This window comes from Balaenoptera physalus (assembly GCF_965194825.1).
Source record: "Balaenoptera physalus genome assembly, chromosome: 13".
Taxonomy (NCBI): Eukaryota; Metazoa; Chordata; class Mammalia; order Artiodactyla; family Balaenopteridae; genus Balaenoptera; species Balaenoptera physalus.
The window spans coordinates 65,518,440-65,544,047 of NC_138892.1; the positions used below are offsets into that span (position 1 = coordinate 65,518,440).

General features: G+C 55.9%; 1 protein-coding gene across 5 annotated transcripts; it reads left to right on the forward strand.

The window, feature by feature from the left end:
- The first annotated feature begins 5,046 nt into the window (after positions 1 to 5,046).
- On the forward strand, positions 5,047 to 25,439 carry ADCY6 (adenylate cyclase 6). Of its 5 annotated transcripts, none has more exons than XM_082421306.1 (22): positions 5,048 to 5,225; positions 9,578 to 10,439; positions 13,992 to 14,141; positions 14,536 to 14,657; positions 14,752 to 14,863; positions 15,026 to 15,153; positions 15,670 to 15,828; positions 15,907 to 16,048; positions 16,164 to 16,292; positions 16,568 to 16,593; positions 16,831 to 16,978; positions 17,203 to 17,300; positions 17,478 to 17,565; positions 17,720 to 17,836; positions 18,104 to 18,262; positions 18,559 to 18,737; positions 19,618 to 19,653; positions 19,736 to 19,865; positions 20,177 to 20,440; positions 21,257 to 21,461; positions 22,313 to 22,437; positions 23,475 to 25,439. In XM_082421306.1, exons 2-22 carry the CDS (start codon positions 9,582 to 9,584, stop codon positions 23,511 to 23,513), a joined length of 3,414 nt encoding a protein of 1,137 aa, XP_082277432.1. In that variant the 5' UTR covers positions 5,048 to 5,225; positions 9,578 to 9,581; the 3' UTR covers positions 23,514 to 25,439. The 5 variants fall into 5 exon arrangements, with proteins under 5 accessions (XP_082277435.1, XP_082277432.1, XP_082277434.1 ...); XM_082421305.1 differs by having other exon boundaries at positions 5,049 to 5,225; positions 22,664 to 25,439; XM_082421308.1 differs by lacking the exon at positions 15,670 to 15,828 and having other exon boundaries at positions 22,664 to 25,439.
- The last annotated feature ends 169 nt before the right edge of the window (positions 25,440 to 25,608 follow it).

Here is a 25,608-nt window from a genome sequence, read left to right on the forward strand (position 1 = left end):
TATTTTGCATGGCTGATTCCTTGTCATTCAGGTCTCTATGTAAACATCACTTCTTCAGAGAGGAAGTTACCTCCTATCTGTCCCCTTTTCTAATTGTCATCATCGCACCTATCACCATCAACTATCTTCTCATCTATTCATTTGTTTTTTGTCTCCTCCCACTAGAAGGAAAGCTCCATGAGAATAGGGATCTAGTCTGCTGAGACTGTATCCCCAGCACCTATGAATAGAACAGTACCTGGCCTTAGTAGGCACTTGCTAAATATTTGTGGAAAGAAAGAATGAATGAATGAATGATGGGGAGCTAAGGGGCTTCCCTGGTGGCGCAGTGGTTAAGAATCCACCTCCCAATGCAGGGGACACGGGTTCGAGCCCTGGTCCGGGAAGATCCCACATGCTGCGGAGCAACTAAACCCCTGTGCCACAACTACTGAGCCTGCACTCTAGAGCCCGTGAGCCACAACTACTGAGCCCACACGCCACAACTACTGAATCCTGCGCGCCTAGAGCCCACGCACTGCAACGAAGAGTAGCCCCCGCTCGCTGAAACTAGAGAAAGCCCATGCGCAGCAACGAAGACCCAATGCAGCCAAAAATAAAATAAAATAAATTAAAAAAAAATTAAAACGATTAAAAAAAAAAAAAAAAGATGGGGAGCTAAGGAATGAGGAAGTTTGTATCCATCTGGAGTTTAGAGTCAATCATTTCATTCCCATGGGTGGTAGTGGTTCTGGGACCCGTGGTGGCCAAGGCCTCCTCCAACCTGGGACCTAGAGGAAGCCAAGAGTCTCTGGGGTAGTGGTGGTGTCAGCAGCCATGTGGTGAAGTGGACAGGGGATATACAAATGTGGGTTGTCTTTACACATTCTTCTTACTTTCCAAAAACGAAATGCACAGAAATCTGATCTTTAAGACAGAAAAGTCAGGGAATGATTATTTGGACTGTAAAAGGAATCTTTGCCTTGTAAAAGGGAGTAGGCAGAGGCTTGCTTAGCTGTTCCCCGAACGACCCAGGGAAGGCTCAGGGGACTCAAGCCCATCCATTAGTTATGTTCCAGGCTGCTTCAAGCATCGTCCAGATACACTTATGGGTATATAGCACTTGCATTTACATATAATGCATTCTTCTCCTGGGAATTTCCTCTTTCTGAAAAATGAGAGGTTGATGATACCTGTGACTGGGACTGTGGTCTGTATTAGAAAAACCACAGTCATTGAGATCAAGCTAGACTTGGAGCAATAGAAACAGTTCGTGCCAGCTGCCTCCCTTCTCTCTCTTTTTTTCTTCTCTTTGTCAGGGTGAAAACCTTCCAGCTGATCCCTGACTTGCTGTGTATTATCCACCCCGGGGTAGGAGGTCCTTTCTGAATATTTCACTGATTGTAGTGGTTCTCAAACCAGGTTCAGCAGGGCTGGTGTTCCCCCAGCTGGATCAAGGTGTTCTGCTATGAAAATTGAGTAATAGCCGTCTTGTTGTGGTTCAAAGAAAAATAAATAATAAAATTTTCTCAATTTTAAAGTTTTCCCAATATTTTTTTTCTAAAACGTTGGTGCCTGTGATTCCAGCGTCTGTTAGATCTGGCATAGTACAACACTGTGTATCTTAATATATTAATATTTCACCATGTTCTGCTAAGAGTACCATTTCTTCTAGGGGCTCAGGGTAAGTGTGAGAACCACAGTCTCCGAGATTCCATGTTTCCTACCAAGCTGCTCACCCACAAGCTCTTTTAAACAGCCTTGGTGCATTTCAGAGGGACGTGATCTGACTGAACAAATGTACCGCACGTGCAATCTTCTCTCACGAAGGTGCTGGTGGAAGGCCCAGACTCTAACCCATGGTCTAACCTGGAGTCCCTGGCCCTCTACAGTTGGTCACTAGAGGCAGGTCTCACTCTTTTTGGGTCCGAAGCTACAGATCAAGGGCCCACCGTCCCCATCCTTCAATGCACTCCCCACAGCCAAAGGGGAGAAGAATGTTGCCACCTGTCAGCAGAAGAATGTCTGCTTCTGAGGGAACATCAGGGAAGGATAGGCACGACTCACGTCTGCGATATATACAGACAGAACCATAGTGAAGCTGAGTGGAAAGAGAAACAAATTGGGTTTCTGATCCACCTTCCATCACCAATCTGCTGTGTGATCGTGGGCAAGTCAATTTCCATCTCAGGGGCTTGGTTTTCCATAGTCAGTAGAGCACAGTGGTGACACACACAGACTCTGAAGCCAGACAGCATGTGTTCAGAATCGGGACCTACCACTTTCTGACCTTGGAATTATTGACCCTCTCTGTGTCTCATTTTTCATGGGAAAAGTGAGGTACATCCTCACTCCAAGGTGATAGCATCATGAAGTTATGAGGATTAAATGAATTATTTTATGTCAAGGGCTTAGATGACTACTCAGCACACAGTAAATGATATATAAGTGCTTGCTTTGTTTAAAATTAATTAATTAATTTATTTATTTTTGGCTGTGTTGTCTTTTTTGCTGAGCGCGGGCTTTCTCTACTTGTGGCGAGCGGGGGCTACTCTTCGTTGCGGTGCGCGGGCTTCTCATTGCGGTGCGCGGGCTTCTCATTGGGGTGGCTTCTCTTGTTGCGGAGCACAGGCTCTAGGCGCGCAAGCTTCAGTAATTGTGGCCCTCGGGCTCAGCAGTTGTGGCTCGCGGGCTTAGTTGCTCCACGGCATGTGGGATCTTCCTGGACCAGGGCTCGAACCCGTGTCCCCTGCATTGGCAGGCAGATTCTTAACCACTGCGTCACCAGGGAAGTCCCAGTGCTTGCTATTTTGATTACTAAAAGTATAGCAGCTGAATTAGATAATCTTTACGACTTCTTCCTACTCTAATATCCTATAGATTAAAATTTTTAATAATTGAATATTCCCCATGTGCCTAGCAGTAGCTCATGTTTCATATTTGTAAAATAAAGGGCTGGAATCATTTTTAAGGCCCCAATAGTGCTAGAAACAGACCCTTTGTGTAAGGTGCTGATGGTGGGGATCAAAGAAAGGTGCTGATGGCAGCCCTGCCCTCCAGGAACCAGAAATAGAATTCAGGAGGCCAGACTAACACGCCAGCCATACACTAGGGTAGAGGAGGTCAGTGTGACTTAAAGCACCCAGAGATGGATCCCTAGCATATTTCTTCGGCTTACTTGGTTGGTGTCCAAATTTTTTTTTTCATTCCAAAATAAAATGAAGGACAAAGCCTTCCATTCCAAAATATAAAATTTCATAACACACACATTTCTTTTCCTCAATTGTCTTTTGTATTTTCCCCTTACAGCCCATAAACATATTATTCTAAGAGATAAATGGTAGACACTGGTTTCAGATTGGAAAGGAAATTTTGCCTGGCTACTTGAAGGGAGAAGTCAGGCAAAAAGGCCCCAAAGTTCAAATTACAGGCCAGGCCTGCACAACTGAGACTCATACATGGCAGAATAAACTATCCATTTTTCATTTTCATTTCCCATTTTCAAACATTTTAACCAACATTTTTCTAGCTCATCCTGAAAATCCTGTAAGAAAGACAAGACAGATAGTTTTATCCCTATTTTATAGATGAGGCTCCAAGAGAGTGAGGGATGATTTAGCCAAGGTGGATAGTTTGCAATCATATATGCCTGATAAGGGATTGAAATGGATTTTCTTAATTCTTCCCCTCTCTTCCCTGCCTCAAGCTCTGGCCTGGGCTTAGGAATCCCAGTAGGGGCTTGGTGTGGACAAGAGTTGGGCCTTGAAGGACTAGAATACCGGGAAGGCTGGGTTTGAGGGAGCAGCTTCAGCTATCTAGGCTGTGGGACCTTGGGTGGGGAAGGGGCTGCCAAAGGAAGGAGGAGCTACAAGTCTGGATGAGGCAACAGGGAGCCCGCCTCCAAGGGAAGCCAGACAAGCTGCCCTCTTCCCAGCTCTGGAGGACTGGCATCCTCTCTAAAGTCAGAATCACTTGCATCCTGGGTGAGTTTATTAACCTTCTTCTTTCTGGCTACACCATCTTTCTAACCCTCAAAGGGTTAAAGCAGCTTCCACGAGATTTTCCCATCACCCAGGTAACTTGGGCCGCAGCTCCGTGCTTGAAAACGTGGGAAGTAAAAGCCCCAAACAATTTCTCAGTACCCTAGCAATGCACCCTCTCTCCACCCTCCACCCTCCGCAGGGAAGCACAACCCTTTGGGTAAAAGGTGCGGGGTGGGGGGGGCGGGGGGGAGACAGGGAGGGACTCTACACGTGGGCAGGTGCTGGAGGAGCTCCCCAGAGAGAGAGGGGCCGGTGGGCAGCGTGGAGAGTGCCCCTTCCCTCAGTCCCCCTTCTGCGCTCAGGGTGCAGGAGGTTTGCTTGGGGCCAGCGCCCCGGAGGGTTGGGGGAGGAGGGAAAAAGCGGTGTGTGGGGAAGCAGGCCGCACACACCTGGCGCCTTGTGGAATGAAATCTTAATTAATTATTAAACTGAGTTCCCTCTTGGCGGGGGGGGGGGGGGGGGGGGGGGGGGGGGGAGCAGGGCCGTGGCAGGCGGGGCGGGAATGGCAGGGTGGGGGCTGGGGGAGGGAGGAGGGGAGGGGGGTGTGAGGAGTGGGTGCTGGGCACCGGTTCAGCTTAGGGGACCCCTCCAGGAAGGAAGCAGACCCTCGGTGTGCTGGGCGGGAGGGGGGTGGTAATCGCTGCTAGAGGGTGGGTTTGCCCGGCGCCTTTGGGGACCCCTGGGGTGAGGGTGGGAAGAGAATGCTGGAGGACGCAGCCCGGGGGTGGAGGGAAGGGGGAGCGGGCTGGACGGCCCGCTCCTTCCCGGGGTCTTGATCCCAGAACAGTAGCCGCTTGTTTTCCCAAGACTGGGGGAGGGAGCGGCCGGAGGAGAGGAGGGGGCGCGCGGAGGGAGGGGTTCCATTCTTCGGTCTCCCCCACCCCTACCCCGTTCCTCCGAAGGGGAGCCGGCCACCCTGCCCGGCGTCCGGGGAGGGGGAGGGGGTGTCCAGACAAAAGGAGCTTGTGCCTTTAAGGCGGGGAGCCCGGGAGCCGGCGGGGAGGGGACTTCTGGATCCGGGGTAGAGGGCGGCTGCGCTGGACAACAAGGGAGGGGGCGAGGGCCGGGCGGACTGCGGACGGCGGGAGGGACGGCCGGGACGCGCGGGCACGGAGCAGGACCGCGGGACGGCCGGCCGGCCGGCCGGAGCCCGCGGCTGCGGCGGGGCGGAGGCCCCAGGGAGGCGCCGACCCCGGCCGGCAGGTGAGACCGCGCGGAGGAGCGTCTGGGAGGCGGCGGCGCTCGGCGCTCGGGTCTCCGTGTGGCTGGCAGACTCCCGCGCGGCTCCCGGGAGTTTTGTGTCCGGGCGCGGAAGCCGGCGCGGGGGGAGCCCGAGGCCGTCGAGGCTGGCGGAGGGAAGTCCGGGAGGAGATGGGGGATCGAGGAATCCTGCGTCCGGGGCTCAAGGCTCCCACCCTCACTCCCTGCCCTGTGCTTCCCTTCCTCCACCCGGGGCGAGTTCCCGGCTTGCTGGGAAGAGGGGGAGAGGCATGTACTGGGGGAGGGGCTGTCCTGAGGTTTTTGCAGCTGGGCTGTGGGTGAGCCTCCGAGTTTGAGGTAGAGTGTGATTGTGCTTCGGGGAAGGGGAGGCAGCCTGGGCGGAGGGAGGGATGCCCTCTGTCTGCAGGAGTCCCCCTCCCCTCACCCCAGACCTTGGGAATGAAAGGGCTGGTGTCCAGGCCCGCTGCAGGGCGGGCAGGGTGGGCAGACTTTATTCAGAACAGGGTCTGGGGCCTGACTGAAAAGCTAGAGGTGGCATCAGGCGGTGGACTCTTTTCCTATACCCTTTGCTTACCGGAGTACCCCTGTGACTGGAGGACCCTGGTGGGGTTTGTATGGTTGGGGTGGAGGTGGGACCTCAGTGCAGCAGTCTTTAGGGAGACCAAGGGCTGGGGAAGGGAGGAGAAGGGTTGCTGGACCTCCAGATACAGGCCCTGGGGAGGTTTCTCTACATCTGGACAGGCCTGGAATTGAGGCCCACGTCCCAGCCTGGTGGGCGGTGCTGGCACTGAAGTGCCCTGCCTGGGCAGTGCCTTCTTCCATGAACTTTCTGAAGTCCTTTTAAATCCTCTGGAGCTTCCTTTTGCCACCTCCTGGGAACAAGAGGTGACCAGGAAGAGGATTTGGGCGAAGCAGCGCGCAGAGCCATCCTTGGGGCTGGGCCCTGGCCTGCTTCAGACTCTGGGTCTCAGGCTGGAGGATCCAGGTTCGGGAGGGACCTGGGGTCTGGGAGACACTGGGCCTCGGTCTGCCAGGCTGAATGGACATGGCTCCATCCATGGGAGCCGGTGGTGCCTGGAGTAGCAGATCTGTGAGAGAGACCAAAGAAACCAGGACCCAGGGAAGGAGGGGCTCGGAGGCACAAGCTCAGGAGCCTATCTCTGGGGAGGAAGGAGGTGGTCTGTGGTTCGTAGTGATGGGTTCCTGGACAAGGAGGGTTGGGGCCCCATATAGGGAAGTTTTGTGGCTTTGAACAGTGCCCTGCCCTGTTCCCTGCCATACCAGCCTGGCGTGGGGTGCCAGGAGTAAGTTCTCCAAGATGGGCAGTGCCTGGAATGGAGCCCAGGGTGGGATGGTTGCAGTTGGTTGGACAATTACAGATCTCTGAAGCTATCCACTTGTGGGGTCAGGGTGTTCTTGGGAGGGTCATGCATTCCCCTGGACAGTGTACGCGCCTTCCTCTGTGGGTACGAGCCACATGCTAGGCTGTGCTTCCAGGGGGCTGGGAGCATGGCCAGAAACAGGTCTTTTGGGACCAGAGGTCTGGCCAGTGGGGTGGGGGGGCGGTGAGGACAGGTCAGGGGACTGGCGAGGGGGAGGAGGCTGAAGCAAAATGTCATGGGGGGCGGTGGGAAACCTGCTTACTCTGGGCTCTGTCTCACGCAGCTCTGGGGACTGACAGCCGAGGACACAGGGACTGATAGGGCCAGGCGTCTGACTGGCTGGGGAGGTGTGGGTTTTTGCTCACAATTTTCCTGTCTTTCCATCTCTTGGACACTGGCAGGGTTTTGGGTTCAAAGTGGTGTAGGGTGAGGAGAAGAGCTAATGTTTATTGAGTGTGTACTATATGCCTGACGGGTGCTGTTACATTCTTTCCTCGCAACTCTTATTGTTCCCATTTTACAGATGAAGAAAGTGACATAGAGAGGTGAAGTAACTTGTCCAAGGCCGCAACCCTAGCAAAGAATCACAATAAGGTTTGAAACGTGGTCTCACTCCAAAGATCTTGTTTCTAATGAAGTGTTTTGAAGAGCCAGATTTTCTTTGGTGACCTTTGCCAAATGTCAGCCTGACCAAAAGTCTTGGATTTTTGATCTGTCCCTCCAGATGGTGCCGTTGGTGATGTTAAGGGGTTGAAGGGCCTGCTGCTCCGTGGGATATAGGAGGAGGGATGCCAAGAGAACTGGTGGAGGGTGTACCAGAGATGGGGGTTTCCCATGTGCAGAGAGGTCCCCAGTCCGCCTTCTGCTTTGTGGGCCCCTGGGTGTCTGCTTGGAGCACTGCTTCTGTGGCTTGAGCGTCTGGTCCTGTGGCCACCTGGGGCAAGCTCTGGGTATTCTCCCCCTTATCCCCTAGTGAGTACAAATGTCAGTGCTGCTAGCTCTGCAGGTTTAAGTACGAGGAGCCCCTCAGGGTGCCCCGTGGGCATGGAGGACGGTGGCCACAGGACCAGACGCTCAAGCATGGGGCATGGGGACGCAGGCATCCATGGGTGGCAGTGCTCTCACCCTCGCCTTCTCCTGAGCTGGGCTCAGCTGGGAGACACATTGAGAGTGTTGTCATGGAGTTACCCCCCCTCCCCCAGGTCAAGATACTTCCCTCCTGGAGACGTGAGATTTGGGGCTGACTTGATTACTTGTGATCTCTAGAACTTGGGCCAGCTGTATAAAACCACCGTGGACCTCAGTTCTTTTTCTTCTTCTTTTTTTTTTTTTTGCTGTCAAATCTGTCCTGTGCCCCAGATGGCCACAGGACCAGCCTCACAGGGTTTTGGTGAAGATCAGATGGACTTAGGTATGTGAAAGGACCTCGAAAAGTTTCAAGCAGAGGGAAAGTGCATGGGAGTGTTATCCATCCATCCACCCACCTACCCACCTATCTACTCAACGAACATTTATTTAGACCCTACGAGGTGTTGCAGATGTAGCAGTGAGCAAAGCAGGCCAAAATCCTTGCCCTCATGAAGTTGACATTCCAGTTAGGAGAGACAGACAATGAACAAATAAGAAAAACATATAGAATGGCAGCTGCTGATAAGAGCTGTGGAGAAAAATAAAGCATAAAGCTCGGAAGAGAGATAGGGAGCTCCAGGAAAGGGGGTTGCTATTTTAATAGAGTGGTCAGGGAAAGCTCACTGATAAGGGGACATTTGAGCTGTGACCTGGAGGAGCTCTTATTCTAGGCAGAGGGAACAGCAAGCACCAAGGTCCCAGGCTGTCCCGTGCATGGTGTGTTGGGGAACAGCAAAGAGGTTAAGAGGACTGGAGTGCAGTGAGAAAGATGAAGAATCATATCGTTATTATTATTTCACGTTAGCTTCTCCATACCAATGCTCTTGAGCTTGGTTTCTTTCACTCTTTTCAACTTATAAATTGGTTGAGTTCCTACTATGAGCCAGGCTCAGTACTTGGGGTACCTGGAGTGGGGATAAAGCTCTGAGCAAAATAGATATCATCCCTTCCCTCCTAACATTTATAGTCAGAGGAGCTGAGTCACACATTAAACAAGGGATGATTTAATGATAATGGTGATCAGTACCATGGAGGAAATGTATGGAGAGTGAGCAGGGGACCAAACTTAGTCTGGGTGGGGGAGCTGGGACATCTTCCTGAGGAAGTTATGTTTAAGCTGTAACTGGAGGGAGGAGTTGAATTTAACTCGGTGAAGTGTGCACAGTGTGTGAGTGTGATGGGGACGGATGTGGAAAGAGATTCCCTGTGGTACAGAGGTCACCGATTGGCAGCTCACAGGCTGAATTCATTCCGTAGATGTGATTTATTTGGCTTGCAGTGTTGAAAAATGTGAATTACTTGCCAGCGTTTAAAAGTCAGGAGATGTCATGTTAAAGCCTCCATTTTTAAAAATTAAGCTTCTGTTGAAAAATCAGAGGATCAGGTTCCACTGGGACACCAGTGGCAACAGTCTCCCAGTGCGGGGTGGTGCTTGCTCCTGCTTGGGCTGTGCCCCGTCTCTCCTGAACTGGGCGGCTTTTCTCATTGACAGGCATTCGAGTGGGTCTGTAACCACCAAGAAATCAGTGCCTTTTAGGGAAGAGGTGAATGTTTAAATGAATTGCTTTGGAGTCAGACAGATCTGGGTTAGAATTTTGGTTCTCACACTTGAGTGGCTGCTTGATCTCGGGCAAGTGACTTCACCTCCCTCTGCCTCAGTTTCCTCACCTGGTGGATGGGGATGCCCTGGTCTTCCTCAGAGTCATTTCAGGAGGAGGATGTGTCTGAGGTGCTCAGCTTGGTAACAGGAAGCACTCGGTTAATGAAAGCTGCTGGTGGCGGCGTGACGGTGGTATTCACACCACCTCATTCCTTTCCTCCCAGCAGGATGTCATGGTTTAGTGGCCTCCTGGTCCCCAAAGTGGATGAACGGAAAACAGCCTGGGGCGAGCGCAATGGGCAGAAGCGTCCCCGCCGTGGGACTCGCTCCAGCGGCTTCTGCACACCCCGTTATATGAGCTGCTTTCAAGGTGCACAGCCACCCAGCCCGACCCCCGCAGCCGCGCCTCGGTGCCCCTGGCAGGATGAGGCCTTCATCCGGAGGGGTGGCCCAGGCAAGGGCCTGGAGCTGGGGCTGCGGGCCGTGGCCCTGGGCTTCGAGGACCCTGAGGCGACCGTGGCAGTCGGGGCCGCTGAGGGGGCCCCCGACGCGGCCGCCAGGAGCAGGCGAGCTTGCTGGCGCCGGCTGGTGCAGGTGTTCCAGTCGAAGCAGTTCCGCTCGGCCAAGCTGGAGCGCTTGTACCAGAGGTACTTCTTCCAGATGAACCAGAGCAGCCTGACACTGCTGATGGCGGTGCTCATGCTGCTCACGGCCGTGCTGCTGGCGTTCCACGCGGCGCCTGCCCACCCTCAGCCTGCCTACGTGGCGCTGCTGGCCTGCGCCGCCATCCTCTTCGTGGCGCTCATGGTGGTGTGCAACCGACACAGCTTCCGCCAGGACTCCATGTGGCTGGTGAGCTACGTGGTGCTGGGCATCCTGGCAGCGGTGCAGGTCGGCGGCGCCCTGGCAGCCAGCCCCCACAGCCCCTCTGTAGGCCTCTGGTGCCCCGTGTTCTTCGTCTACATCACCTACACGCTCCTCCCCATCCGCATGCGGGCCGCTGTCTTCAGTGGCCTGGGCCTCTCCACCCTGCACTTGATCTTGGCCTGGCAACTCAACCGTGGTGATGCCTTCCTCTGGAAGCAGGTGGGTGGTCGGGGAGGTAGGCGTGGGGGCACAGTCCGGGAATGAGAAGGGGTCTACTAATCGAGGGTGGGAGAGTCATGGGTGGACACGGGTGAGGGACGTCTGGCTGTATCTGGGAGGAGGAGTGGGTCTTCATTTGGGATCTGGGGCAGAAGGCACTGCTAAGGGAAGGGAAGGCTCCAGAACCTAAAGCCTGTGCTCTGTCCCCGTGGGCCACAGTCTACAGCTCTTTAGCCTGAGGCCCTTGAAATAGCATAATCTGTAGAGCCCCAAAGTAAGGCTGGAGGTGGGCAGGTGACATTTAGCCCCAGGGTTGGGGCAGGGCTGAGAGGGCTGGGTAGGCTATATCCAGACTTTGGCTTCTCTGGCCCCAAGTTGACACTTGAGACTCAGGGCCTGGTGCCTTCCCTGCAGGGCAGCTCTAGGTGGTGATCTGGAGGGATCGAGTAGGTTTTGGGTGGAGTTAGCAAGGGAGGAGTTGCCTCTCCTGGACGGAGGCCAGCCCCGAGAGGATCGGGAAGGTGATGAGTGGGTCAGTTCTGTCCTGGGCCGGGAGTAGTTTGGGGCTGGACTGTTGACGAGAGGGCCTTTAGGCTCCGACCGCATCCTGCCCTCTTCCCACTGGGCACCAGGGCTCTGGCAGCCTGCCTTGAGGCTCTCTGCCCCTGTGGGCTTCCGCCTCTGGCTTCGGAGTGGTGTGTGAGGTGAGGCTGTCACAGAGGCTTGGCTGCAGGTAGCCCTGGTTGTCCAGTGGGCTGCATTCTTCTCTGTGAGATCGTAGACAGCTAACCTTGCCTCTCCCAGCCTTCGTTTCCCAGTCTGTAGAACTGGGATAAAAATAGTACTTACCTCATGATGTTGCTCTCAGGGCCCCACCCTCTCTGAGTGGAGTAAAACCTGACAGGGTAGCGCTCTCACCTGGAGGCAGGGAGCTGCGGGGATGCTGTAGGGGATGGTTCCCAGTGAAGGGACTTCCGGATGTCCCTTGCAGAGAGATGTGAGCCGGTGGAGTTGGCTGTCTCGTGTCATCCCCCTGACCAGGGACAGGGGCTTTTGCCCAGCTGATCCTTTAGGGGCGGCTGTAGGCACAGCCCCCCAGCCAGCACACCTCGTGATCCCTCCATTGGCACCCTGATTTAGATGGTGCTGTCCTCTGTCTCACTCAAGGTTTGGGGGAGCCAGCCTCTGCCTTGCCCAGGGCTTGTGGCCTGTAGCCCACCCTAGCCCCACCTACAAAGAGGAAGTTGCCTGGGGCTCCCAGGGTTCGAAGCTGGGTGCTCTGGCATGATGCCCTTCCCTGCCCAGCCTGTGGAACAGAATGTACCTTTTTAAGAGTAACCTTATAGCCAGTTTGTTTGTGGAGCACATACCCGCAGGGCACTGTCAGATCTCTTAAAGGGCCAGGGTCCTTCTGCCATTGCTAGCCCCCAGTTTTTCTCCAGGGTAGCTGTCACACTGGGCTTTGGAGCTGGACTGCCCTCTTGGGGAAGGAGGAGCTTGGAGGTGGTGCCTCCCTTCCCCCATCCTCTCTGGCTGGCTGGGGTAGGTGGGTGTCTCTTCCCTGCTCTCAGCTGGCATGGTGCCCAGAGCCAAGCCCAGGGCCTGACCGGGGAGGCACAGTCCCACGGAGGCCAGGACTATACCAGTCTCCGGCCTCTCCGGGGCACCCAGCTGCAGCCTCACCCAGTGGGCGAGTGAAGAAAGCTGCCCCTGCCCTGTGCCAGTCCTTGGGGCCAGGGCAGCCCATACCACTTCTCTGAGCTGAGAACATGCCTAGATTCTACATCCAGTTGGCGTACAGGTTCTCTGCACCCAGCTGGCTTACAGGTTTCTGGATTGGATGGGGCTGTGGCCTCCTTTCTAGGCTCCTTGGTCAGCCCCTTCCCGAATCCAGCCCCTTCATCCTCCTATGACCTGCTCACTCAGACACACTGAGCAATTTCACCCAGTGCCCCAGCCCAGCCTGGAGTCTCCTACAGTGCCCTGACATCCATTTTTTCTCACAATCGGATAGGGGTCTGTGTACAGATCTATTTCGGTCTCTTGTCCCCCTTTCCCTTCCCTCCACCATGACTCACATTTTCCTCTTGGGCTCCTGGGGCCAGGAAGGGAAGTTGCCTGGTTTGCCCCCCTTTCCTTCTCCCCCACTGGGGGCTATTCTTAGAAACCCCCGGGGGAGATAGTGTACCCCCCCTCTTCACCCCTGCTGCTGGGAGGGGGGGCCTTGTGAGCTGGACTGAGAAGGGAAGCTGGGAGGCGAGTCCTAGAGGATGGGAGCTGGAGATGGCTGGGGGTTAGCCAGACCCCTCCATCTTACCCAAGGAAAATGAAACCAAGGTCCCAGAGATTGAGTGACATGCCCAAGTTTGCAGGACTAGTTCTGGTTCCGGGCAGAGCCCAGAACTCCTGGCTTCCAATTGGTGCTCTTGCCCTCCCTTCTCCCCAAACCAGAGCCCTGCCCCAGCCAACTCTGGGGTGGAGCCACAAGTTCCAGGTTAACCCCTGAATTTCCAGAAACACTGAGGTCGGCTTCCCTTAGACTTGCTCTCCAGTCAGTGCTGCTGCTGCTGACTGAGGGCGGAACATCCTAGGATCGGGGTCCTAGGGTATGGGGCCTGGCTGGGCCGAGTGTTGGGGGTGGCCAGGCATGGTGGCACCCCATCCCAGTTCCGAAGGGTTCTTTGTGTCAGTAGAATTGATGATTCCCAAGCCTGGGTTCTGAGGCTGGGCCTCAAGAGCTTAGGTGAGTGGAGTGAGTAGGAATCCTGGGAACCTGGAATGTAGTTTACAGTAGGGTTAGGACACAGCTTTGGAGTCTGACTGTCCTGGACTCAAGTCCCACACTGGCTACTACCAGCTGTGTGATCTTGGGCAAGTTACATAGCTTCTCTGTGCCTGAGTCTCTCACCTTTCAAATGAGATAGTGCTACTGATTTCATAGAGTTGTAAGAAATACATTCGTTAACATATAGAGGACACCTATAGAATCTAGGCACATTAGTAGGCAGCCAACAAATTAGCTCCAGTAATAATAATAGTAGAATTATTATTATATTAATTTATGTCAGGGCAGGGAGGGACCTTGGAGATCTTATTCTCCCTCTCCAGGTTCTAGATGAGCATACAGGCCCCTAGAGATGAGGTGACTTGTCCTGGGCACTCAGAGGAAGATGTAGAGCTCAGGTCTCCTGGGTGTCATCCTGTAAGGAGAACCACATGCAGAAGGAGCATCATTTGTCTTCTGTTTGGGGTGTTTGTGGGGCAGGGCATCATAGTGTGCTGGGCCCAGGCCCTGTGACCTACCTGGCCCTGGTTGGTGCTTCTGCTCCCAGGAGCTGTGAGAAGATCACATTTCTAGCCATGGAGTGATCCAGGCAGGGAGCTGGAGTCCTGTGGGGATGGGGAGGTATTGCAGGGGTGGGGACAGCTTGGGAAAGACAGGGCACAGGATCCTGGCTTCCTCCCCAAAACAGTGCATCTACAGAGAGCCTAGCTAGTTGCACCTGTGTGTGTTGGGGGTGGTCACCATTTGCCTCTGCCACCCCTCTGCAGCTCGGTGCCAACATGCTGCTGTTCCTCTGCACCAATGTCATTGGCATCTGCACACACTACCCGGCTGAGGTGTCTCAGCGCCAGGCCTTTCAGGAGACCCGTGGTTACATCCAGGCCCGGCTGCACCTGCAGCATGAGAATCGGCAGCAGGTGGGGCTGCCCCCCCTGATCACGGCCTTTCCCCATCTCACCTGCAAATAGCTTGCAGATTGGATCCACCATCTCATGCAACTCCATGGAATAGTGTGAATGGTTCCCCCTGATTGTGCATCACAGAGGCCCTTTGACACTGGGGTTCCTGTCCTGTCTGAGGGTGGGAGGGAGTAGGTGGAGTGCATCTGAGGGGTTGAGTGGGGTGTAGTCAGAGAAGGCCGGGATGTATGTCTGCTGAGGACTCTAATGGGGGAGGGTCAGGCCACGGTCCAGAAGGGAAACTCAGGTCTCCAGAGAGGTCTGGGAGGGTTTTGGGGATGTGGAGGGACCAGGAAGGATTAAAATGTGAGGCCAAGAAGATAGTGGTCCTCTGTTGAAACCACTGGTCTAGGAGCGGCTGCTGCTGTCCGTGTTGCCCCAGCATGTTGCCATGGAGATGAAAGAAGACATCAACACAAAGAAAGAAGACATGATGTTTCACAAGATCTACATCCAGAAGCATGACAATGTCAGGTAGGGTGGGGGTGGGGAGGATGCCGGGAGAGGTGCGGGATCTGGGAGTCTTTGAGGGCCACATGGCCCTTCCATCTTCTGCCATCGTCCTCAGCATCCTGTTTGCGGACATTGAAGGCTTCACCAGCCTGGCATCCCAGTGCACGGCGCAGGAGCTGGTCATGACCCTGAACGAGCTCTTTGCCCGCTTTGACAAGCTGGCTGCGGTGAGGGTGCTAGGGCTTGGGGGTGGGGCCGACGGGGTGAGGGCAAGCCTCATTGGCAGCGGCCTTGGGGGATGGGGGCCGATGGAATCTGCAGTGAGGGTAGTGGGCCAGGCAGGCTGGGCTGGAGTAAAGGTGACTCTCCCCTCACTCTTTCTCCTTTAGGAAAATCACTGCCTGAGGATCAAGATCTTAGGGGACTGTTACTATTGTGTGTCAGGGCTGCCGGAGGCCCGGGCAGACCATGCCCACTGCTGCGTGGAGATGGGGGTGGACATGATCGAGGCCATCTCGTGAGCACCGTCCCCTCCCAGGCTTCCTGGAACTGAGGGTGCCCCAGCCTGCTCCTACCCTTTGATGTGTCCTCAGGACTTTTTCTCAGTCTTGGCTGTCTCCCTGCCTTGGAGATCCATCACTGGGGAGGGGAAAGGATCTTTCTTCAGCCTGTGTGAAGACCCATGTGCACCTTAGACTCCAGCCAGCTGGGATGGGGTAGGGGGAGGCAGGGTGAGGGGGATTTGGGCTGGAGAAAATGCCAGCTGAGTAGGCCCAGAGGGAGGGTAGTGATTCCTCCTCTCCTAGTCAGTCCCATAAGATGCTGCTGGGCCCCTGCTGGTGAACAGGGTTCCCAAACATTTGTCCTTGGGCCCCATGCAGCCTCTTGCCCGTGTCCTGCTGAGGGTGTGCCGTGTGCCCTGCGACTGGGTCTGTCCTTGCCCACTTGGCTCCAAGACGAGCACAGGGCCTGGGCTCTGGGCTGGGAGTGGGGAGGACTGTGCCGGGGGCTAAGCCTGGCCGCCTCCTCCCAGGCTGGTGCGCGAGGTGACAGGTGTGAACGTGAACATGCGCGTGGGCATCCACAGCGGGCGCGTGCACTGCGGCGTCCTTGGCCTGCGGAAATGGCAGTTCGATGTGTGGTCCAATGACGTGACTCTGGCCAATCACATGGAGGCCGGGGGCCGGGCCGGGTGAGCGTGCGTCCAGGGGGCGAGGGGTGGGAGCCCCGGGCAGAGCAGGGCTCTCACCCTCCTGTCCCGCCCGCGCAGCCGCATCCACATCACTCGGGCCACGCTGCAGTACCTGAACGGGGACTACGAGGTGGAGCCGGGCCGCGGCGGGGAGCGCAACGCCTACCTCAAGGAGCAGCACATTGAGACCTTCCTCATCCTGGGAGCCAGCCAGAAACGGGTCAGGGCCGGGGTGGGGCGGCGGTGGGCAGACGGGGACAGGGGCAGATGGGGGGAGCTGGCAGAGGCCTTCTCCGGGCCACTCCTCCCAGCCTGTGCCCACGCTGCCCACACAGAAAGAGGAGAAGGCCATGCTGGCCAAGCTGCAGCGGGCGCGGGCCAACTCCATGGAGGGGCTGATGCCACGCTGGGTGCCCGACCGCACCTTCTCCCGGACCAAGGACTCCAAGGCTTTCCGGCAGATGGTGAGGGGCCCACGGCGCCGGGACCTGGGGCCTCGCTTTCCTGTCTCCCTCAGCACTCTGTGTCCTCCTTGCCTCTGCTGCCTTCCTTGTCATGGCTGCCGTCTCCGTAGTTTCTGGAATTGGGGATAGGAGGGAATGATTTCACCCCAGGGGTCCCAATCCCCCCAGAGTCTGTGGGGAGAGCCCTCAGCGCAGTGCTGAGGGTGGGGAAGGGATTGTAGAGGTGAAGGTCGCCTGCCCTTCACCTCACTCGCACACTCTGTCCCTTTCTCCAGGGCATTGATGATTCCAGCAAAGACAAGTAAGTCAGGTTGTTGAGTAGGGAAGAAGGGCTGGGCGAAGGCACTTGCACCCTGGGGCGGGGTTGCGGGGAGCCGAGATCCCCCTCTTCCCTGGACCTTAGATGTGTCTTACGGGAGCAGGTGCCACCCACCCCGCTCACACTCCTTCTTTGAGTGCTTCCTGTGCCCCTCCCTTCTCATCGCCTGTCACATGGCAGTGCTCAGGCACCTGGTGAAGCCATGTCCCCTGCCCTCAGCCGGGGTGCCCAGGACGCCCTGAACCCTGAGGATGAGGTAGACGAGTTCCTGGGCCGTGCCATCGATGCCCGCAGCATCGATCAGCTGCGCAAGGACCACGTGCGCCGGTTCCTGCTCACCTTCCAGAGAGAGGATCTTGAAAAGAAGGTTTGGGGGATGCAAGGGCAGAAGGAGGAGGGCTGGGGGAGGAGGGGAGGTCCCGGCAGGGAAGTCTGAGCACAGGTGAGGTTTCTGGGGAATGGGGAGAGGTTTCTGGGGAGTGGGGAGGTGACCACAGGGCACAGTGGGGATTCATATCAACTGGGCCAACTGGTAGTGCCCTGCCTTCCCCAGGGCGGAGCCAGCGCCCAGCTCAGTCTCCTCTCCCTCAGTACTCGCGAAAGGTGGACCCCCGCTTCGGAGCCTACGTGGCCTGTGCCCTGTTGGTCTTCTGCTTCATCTGCTTCATCCAACTCCTCGTCTTCCCACCGTGAGAGCCCTGTCCCTCCTCGCTTGGCTTCTCTTCCCGCTACCACTTCCCACAACCTTCCTAAACATCCTCGCAAGCACACGGTCCCTGGGGCCCACAGCCTGCCTGCCCAGGGAGTGGGACGAGGATGTCCAGATCTTCCAGAGTAACATTTTCCCTGGCCCTCTTCCGCCCCAGCTCAGCCCTGATGCTTGGGATCTATGCCAGTATCTTCCTGCTGTTGCTGGTCACCGTGCTGACCTGCGCCGTGTACTCCTGTGGCTCTGTACGTGGGGGGCCTTCCAGGGCTGGTGGGGGAGGCCAGGCCAAGGGCGGGGAGGGAGAAGAAGGCCGAGCCTCTGCCGTTGGGCCCCATCCCTGGGTGACCTTACCCGTTGGCTGACGTGGCCTCCGTCTCTCTGTCTCCCGCCTCCCGGCAGCTGTTCCCTGCGGCCCTGCGACGTCTGTCTCGCAGCATTGTCCGCTCGCGGGCACACAGCACTGCGGTTGGCATCTTTTCCGTCCTGCTTGTGTTCACCTCTGCCATCGCCAACATGGTAAAGTTCCAGTGGGAATTTTTCTGCTCCTCCTCTGTTCCAAGCACTGTTCTGGGTGCTGGGGGTACAGAGAGGAATGAGACACATTTCCTGCCCAAAACAAGGGTGAGGTTAACCCCTGTCCTCTCTCCTTGCTCCCCCTACCTCTTGTCATCCCTCAGTGAGAAGTTGGGCCCCTGGGGTGTAGGGCCCCTGGGTTATAAGGCATGGCCCTTGTAACCCCTCCCCTCCCCGGTTACCCTGATATACCTCCCCCGACTTTTGCAGTTCACCTGTAACCACACCCCCATACGGACTTGCGCAGCCCGGATGCTGAATTTAACGCCTGCTGACATCACCGCCTGCCACCTGCAGCAGCTCAATTACTCACTGGGCCTGGATGCTCCCCTGTGTGAGGGGACCGCACCCAGTTGCAGCTTCCCTGAGGTGTCCAGGTGGTGCTCGGAAGGGGTGGGGGGGTGTTCTGATCAGTTCCGTTTATCGACCCTTCTGTGCCAACCCTGATGATGGGCACTGGGGACCCAGGATCTCACCAGAGTCTCCAACTCCAGGAGCAGCCCGGGGCCCTGGTGTGTTTTAGGGGTGTGTGGAGGGTGAAGGAGGTTTGGGTTTGAGGTTGTGGAGGGGAGCTTGGGTCAGGTGGGGGCGTGCAGCGTTCTCCCTGCATGGGAGCGCCATGGCCTCTGCCTTCACCCAACACTGCCTCTGCCGTTGCTCCCCAGTACTTCGTCGGGAACATGTTGCTGAGTCTCTTGGCCAGCTCCGTCTTCCTGCACATCAGTAGCATCGGGAAGCTGGCCATGATCTTTGTTCTGGGGCTCATCTATTTGGTGCTGCTTCTGCTGGGTCCCCCGGCCACCATCTTTGACAACTATGACCTACTGCTTGGCGTCCATGGCTTGTGAGTTTATCCTCAGCCCCTTTAATCCCCCAGGAGCCTCTTGACCCTGCTGGGTCGCTGTGAGCCCCCTGTGCCCTTGGAATGCTACCACTCACCCCTCACATGTTGGGGGAAAGGAGGCAGCGCATGACCCCCAGCAGTCACCTCAGGGAAACCCCAGTCCTGGGAAATCCCTTGGTCTTTAGGGTAGACATTAAAAAAAAATTCCCTCTTGCATTTGCATGTTGCTTTCATATCCACTCTTAACTACCTGTAGGTCACACAGCTGCTTGGTGGTAGAGCCCTGGCTAGGAAAGGAACCAAAACTCTGACTCCCGCTTGAGGGCTTTGCCTGGGACAACACACTGGCTTTTCCTCTGCAAAACCTCACCCCGTGGGATATGTGGTAGAAATATATGGTGCGGTGGAAAAAGCCTCTGGAGTCTGCTGTTTGAATCCCTACTCTGCCACTTATTAGCTGTGTGTCTTTGGATCGGTGAATTAACTTCTCTGAGCCTCAGTTTCCTCATCCGTAAAACGGCAATGCCATCTATATCACAAGGTAGTTGTAAAGATTATTATAACTAACATTTATCGAAGGCTTGCTGATGCCAAGTGCTCTGCCAAGCCTTTTGCATGCATTGTTTAGATCTGATCACTCTTTGATTGATGAGGAAGCCGAGGCTTAAGAGAGTTAAGCAACTTGTTCCAGGTCACATAGCTGGTGAGTAGAGGAGCCAGGAGTGGAACCTCTGCTCTTAATGAGTTAATAGAAGCAAAAGCCTTGGCCTAGTGCCTGATTTATGGTGCTCAGTAAATGCAGTTTCCGTCTCCCCTTCCATGCCCCGACCTGGCAACCCAGGAAGAACCGATGACTTTGTCTCTTGTGTCTTCCTGCCAGGGCTTCTTCCAACGAGACCTTCAGTGGGCTGGACTGGTGAGTGAGGGCTCTAGGGCAGCAAAGGGTGGGGCTGCCATATGCCTCCTTCAGACACTGAGCTTGCCTCTGCTTCCCTCAGCTCAGCCGCAGGGAGGGTGGCACTCAAATATATGACCCCCGTGATTCTGCTGGTGTTTGCACTGGCGCTGTATCTGCATGCCCAGCAGGTGGAATCAACTGCCCGTCTGGACTTCCTCTGGAAACTGCAGGTGACTGGGTGGGCTCTGGGGTGAGGGAAGATCCTAGGGGCAGAGCCTGGGCCACGCCAGGCATCTCTTCGGCTGGCCAGGGCTCAGGCTGCCCCGAGCCCACCCTGGCTCCATGCCTTCTCTGTGCCCGTCCCCTATCCCCCGCCTCATCCTGTCCCTGCCCCCTCTACTTCTTTGCCTGTTCTTTAGGCGTCATCTGTCCATGCCTTTCTTCTCCACGTGGTTCCCTCTGATGCCCATCTCCAGGTGTTGGCCGCTGCACCCACGCCTTATGAATGTTGGGCAGTGGGTGATGGGTGTGGTGTCCACAGGCAACAGGGGAGAAGGAGGAGATGGAGGAGCTCCAGGCATACAACCGGCGGCTGCTACATAACATTCTGCCCAAGGACGTGGCTGCCCACTTCCTCGCCCGGGAGCGCCGGAATGATGAGCTCTACTATCAGTCATGTGAGTGTGTGGCCGTCATGTTTGCCTCCATTGCCAACTTCTCTGAGTTCTACGTGGAGCTAGAGGCAAACAATGAGGGTGTCGAGTGCCTGCGGCTGCTCAACGAGATCATCGCTGACTTCGATGAGGTACTTGTCCAGTCGGCTGGTGCTGGCAGAGGGTGGGGGGACTTGGGGACCAGAGGAGTGGGGAGAGCTTTGGATAAGAAGGTCAGGATTGGAGGGGATGGTTGGTACTGGGAGGAGGAAGGGAGATTTGATGGGACCCAGAGATGTCAGGGGTAGGAGTAAAGGTAGGTACAGTGGAGTCAGGGACAGGTGCTCACGAAGGTGTCACAGGTAGCAAGCTCAGCCCCGGTGGGGCAGGGTCATCATTGTTGGGGAGCAAAGGAGGACGTGAGGATCTGTGGAGGGGCCAGGATAGGTAGCAGGTGGGGGTCATTGAAGACAAAGCTGGTAATCTGTAGACTATGGCCCCATGAGGCCAAGTCAGCAAGATGATCCCCTGAATAGAGAAAATGGAAGCAAAATATGAAGAAGTGACCTGAACATCCAGGTCAGGAGTGGGTTGTTCCCTATTCTGGAGGGAAGGCACTTCCTCAGCCTGGGACTCAGTTTCCCCAAAGGTGAAGGTTGTAATAATTGATGCCTGATATCCCTCCTGTGGTTTTGGGTGCTGTAGCGAGCTGTCGAAGTTGACCTGGAGCTGTGTGCTCAAGTCCTGGCTTGGGTTTTGACGGCTGCCTGGTGAGGGAGGCTGTTTTCCCTGCTCCTTAGTCCTGCACTGAGAGCCGCAGCTGGAAGCGGGGCTCACTTGCCGAAAGGAGGGGAGTGTTGAGCCAGGGAAGTGGAGAAGGGGGCCAGGGCGTGGCAAGGATTGAGGCTTGAGGCAGGGCTGGGTTTGGCCTGTCTGCCTTGACAGCCAGGTCCCCCTGTGCGGTCCAGATCATCAGCGAGGAGCGGTTCCGGCAGCTGGAGAAGATCAAGACGATTGGTAGCACCTACATGGCTGCCTCTGGGCTGAATGCCAGCACCTATGATCAGGTGGGCCGCTCCCACATCACTGCCCTTGCCGACTACGCCATGCGGCTCATGGAGCAGATGAAGCACATCAATGAGCACTCCTTCAACAATTTCCAGATGAAGATCGGTGAGAGGCCCCGGCTGATGGCAGGTTTTCCCAGGGCCGTTTCTGGGTGAAGCTGAGGCCGCAGGCTGGGGATGGCGTCTCGTATTCCCCATCAGGAGTCCTGTGGGGCTTTCCTTTTCTCCCACCTCCTCTATTGTCTGATAGTAAGAACAGAGATCATTTATTGAAGGCCTGCTCTGTGCTAAGCACTGTCCCAGGCTTTTTTTTTTTTTTAAAAACACATATCAATCCTCACATTATTATCCCCTTTTACAGATAAAGAGATGGACTCTCAGAGAGAGTAAATCACTCAGCCAAGGTCATACAGCTAGTAAACGGCTGAACTGGGATTCAAGACCAGGTTTAGCTACACTCCAGTACCCGTGTCCTTTTCTGTGGCCAGTCTGATAAGAGGCACTTCCTCTCAGATGAACTGGTGGATGGGAATGGTTAATAGCATGGGTTCTGGAGTCAGACTGTCTGCTTTGAATTCTGGCTGTTCCACTTAACTGGCTTATTTAGCAAGTTGTCTAACTTCTCTAAACTTCAGGTATCTTTTCTGTAAAGTGGGGATGATGATACCTGTCTTTTGGGGCTGTTGAGAGGATGAGATAGCGTGAAACGCTTACGGAGTGGTTGGCACAGAGCGCGCATCGGTAGATTAGCTGCTGTTCTAGCAGAGCCGTCTTGACTCAGGGGAGCTCCTCAGCTGATATGCCTGCATCTTCCATTCTTTACGACTAGGAGGCTTGTCCCTTTTCCGGTTTCTTCTCTGGGTCCTTCTAAAGGTGCCCGGAGGTGGGTGCCTCCCTGGGCTGACTGTGGAACAGCCAGTGCTCTCGATTGCTTACTGCTGTCCCCACCTACCCCAGGGCTGAACATGGGCCCAGTTGTGGCAGGCGTCATTGGGGCTCGGAAGCCGCAGTATGACATCTGGGGGAACACAGTGAATGTCTCTAGCCGCATGGACAGCACGGGGGTCCCCGACCGAATCCAGGTGAGGGGGACGTGAGCAGAGGCTGGGAGGGGTATGGGTCCAGAGGGCTTCCGCAGGGCCCTCTCTGCAGTCAGCTAGGACAGGGGAAGGGTGGCGCTGTTCTCCGGTTGGTGGAGTCGGGGTTGGGGGAGGGGAGCTAGCATGAGCAGAGAACCCCTGGACTCCTGCAAATGCAGCAGGAAGGATCCTGGGCTAAGCAGGTTCCCCTCCCACCCCACCTCCCCAGGTGACCACGGACCTGTACCAGGTTCTAGCGGCCAAGGGCTACCAGCTGGAGTGTCGAGGGGTGGTCAAGGTGAAGGGCAAGGGGGAGATGACCACCTACTTCCTCAATGGGGGCCCCAGCAGTTAGCAGGGCCCAGCTACAAATTCGGCTGAAAGGACCAAGGTGGGCATTTGAGTGGACTCTGTGCTCGCTGGGGGAGGCTGTGACAGGGGCCGCTGAGCCTCCAGACCCTGCTGACCACAAAAGGGAACACCCCAGCAGGCTGTACGCGGACCATGCTCGTCTGCCCTCAGGCTGGTGAATGAGGGGATACCAAGAGGATTATGCAAGTGGCTTTCTTTCTTAACTGGGGTAGGGGCTGTTTTCTCTCCTTTTTTCCAGCTTTTGGGAGCAGGGGAGGGGGCAGCAGCAGAGGCAGGGGGATGTCTCCTGCCTGAGAGATTAAAATGGCAGCTTGCCATGCCCGCCCTTTCCCTGTCTGTCTGGGCACTAGGCTCAGGGCTGGGCCCTTCCTTTCCCTCTTTTTCCTGGGAATATTTTGTATAAAGACTGGGGCAGGCTTGAAGAGTGCCTATTCCATCCTTGCCTGCCTTTGCTATGCCTGCATCCCCAGCATGGGTCCTGGGCACTCCCCACCCCAGCCAGGTCTCCCTCACAGACACAGGGCACGGGAGGGAGATGTTCTGGGGACCCAGCTCTGTCCATATTTCAGGGGAATGTTTCCATTTGCCAAATCCTAGTCCCATGATCTGTCCCCAGAGGGGAACAAAGGGACTTCTGACAGCTCAGATTAGCCCCGTTTCCTGCACAGCTCCAGGGAAAGGGGCATCTGGTCTCATTGGTACTGTGAAAATGCCCAGCCGGAGAGCAAGCGTGTGCGTAGGGATGTCAGAAGATCAGGAGCTGGATGTTCGCCTGCAGGTGCCAAAGAGAGCAGGCCGGCCAGGGACGGGGGTGGTGCCAGACTCTGATCCGAGGGTCAGGATCAGGCCCCTCTGCCCCAGCGCTCTCTTGCTGTCTGCTGCAAGGGGGCACGGAGCATCTCTACCCCTTCTGTTGCCAAATAGAAAAGGGCCAGGGCATGGAGGAAGATGACCCTGATCCCAAATCTGTCCTCCCAAGCCTCTGGCACTGGGGAGGGCCCGTGTGTCTGTGTAACCGTGCGTGCACGGTGGTCTGTGTGTGTGTGTGTCTGTGTAACCGTGCGTGCACGGTGGTCTGTGTGTGTCTGTGTAACTGTACGTGCACGGTGGTCTGTGTGTGTGTGTGTCTGTGTAACCGTGCGTGCACGGTGGTCTGTGTGTGTGTGTGTGTCTGTGTAACTGTGCGTGCATGGTGGTCTGTGTGTGTGTGTGTCTGTGTAACCGTGCGTGCACGGTGGTCTGTGTGTGTGTGTGTCTGTGTAACCGTGCGTGCACAGTGGTCTGTGTGTGTGTGTGTCTGTTTTCCTGGTCTGTGTGTCTCTGTGCTCCTGTTCCTTGGCTCTCCACCCCGGGTTGCCTCTTTCCTGTGGCTTCTGTCTTCTGGGAATAAGGCAGGATTCCTGATTTCAAGGGATGGAGAGAGAGGCCCCTGTTGCACAGGATTGGGATGGGGTGTGGTAGCAAGAGGGTGGCCCTGGGGAGAGGAATCCTTTTTGTGCCAAATCCCTAAGTGCCGTTTGGGGGCCTTGTGTGCAGCATGACTGTCTCCCTGCCTGGGGCAGGGACCCAAGCGCCTGCTTGAGGCCCACAGTGCTCCTTGCACTTGAACTGTCTGGGGTTTGGTGGGCAGAGGCTCAGGAGTTTCCTGGGCTCCCCAGCTGGTGTCCTGGGATGTGGTATGCTTTGGGGCTGGGGTAGCATGGGATCCCTCTGAGGACCCAGATTCTGGTACTAAGGGCTAGTGGAGGGGAACCTGGACCTCAGCCTTCCGCAGCCTTCAGCTTGAGCCTAGCGTGCTCCGGGGCTCCCCAGTCCCCACGAAGCCTGCAAGAGCTGGCAGGAGGGTTAGGAGGGCTGGACCCTAGATTCCCTTCCTATCCCTGCCTGCCTTTTACCCTCTTCCCTGCAACCTCCTTGCCTCTGGACTGAATTAGTTGGTGCCTTGGTTTCTCTGTCTGTACCTATTTAAGCCAGAGGCATTACCCAGGATTTTGCTTGAAGATCGCGTTGTCTTTGAGGCGTTAGAGAGGCAGAGGAGAGAGGGTCCCAGAGTTGCTGGGTTTGGGGATTGGAAGGGGCAGGTGGTACTCTTGCCCTTTCTCATGTCCTTTCTGACTCTAGCTCCTTGCAGAAGCCTGGTTTCTGGCTCGTACTGCCTGCTTTGGGGGATCTTCATGCATCAACCAAATGGGCCATCAGTCACTTCATTAGCCAAGGCAGGAGAAGGGGAAAAGACTAGTTGGTCCAGACAGAAAGTCAACTCCCCTTCCGTCAGCCACATCCCTGGACAGAAAGGTTCTGCGTGGGGTCCTGGGGCGGCGATGAGGCTGTAAGGAGACCAGAGTGGGAGGACTGCAGTCTTGGGTGACTTGTCTCTGCTTCTTGCCAGGTGGCAGGGGCCTGTCCACACCCTGGCTCCCTGTACCGCAGTGCCAGCCATGTGCTTCCCCCGGGCTGACGTTGCCCCCTTCCTCGCCAGTTGCGGGAGGGAGTCAGTGGATGGGAGGCCCATGGACTTTGGTTTTATAATGTAACCAGTGTGTGTGTGTAGGGGGGGAGGGTGTGTATACCATGTATTTCAGTGAAATATTTAATATATTTAAATATCAATAAAAATCAAACTCTTTGTAAAATTCCCTGTTCTCTGCAGCTGTTCTGGGCCCTGGGTTGGGTCAGAAGTGGCAGAGCCTGGGGTAGGAGGCAGGCCCCAGTCTGGGGGCTCTGCGGACCTCTCTCGTCTGTGGTCACAGGGCTTCCTCTGGTTTCCTCCTTGCCAAGGTGAAACTGCAGCGTCTTCACAGA

Excerpts from the sequence above, each read along its gene's own strand:
- ADCY6 (XM_082421305.1), top strand. The coding sequence starts at position 9,582 with ATGTCATGGTTTAGTGGCCTCCTGGTCCCCAAAGTGGATGAACGGAAA. Across the intron at positions 15,154-15,669 it reads GACATGATCGAGGCCATCTC|GCTGGTGCGCGAGGTGACAG; the intron begins GTGAGCACCGTC and ends GCCTCCTCCCAG. Across the intron at positions 17,837-18,103 it reads CCTCTGCCATCGCCAACATG|TTCACCTGTAACCACACCCC; the intron begins GTAAAGTTCCAG and ends CGACTTTTGCAG.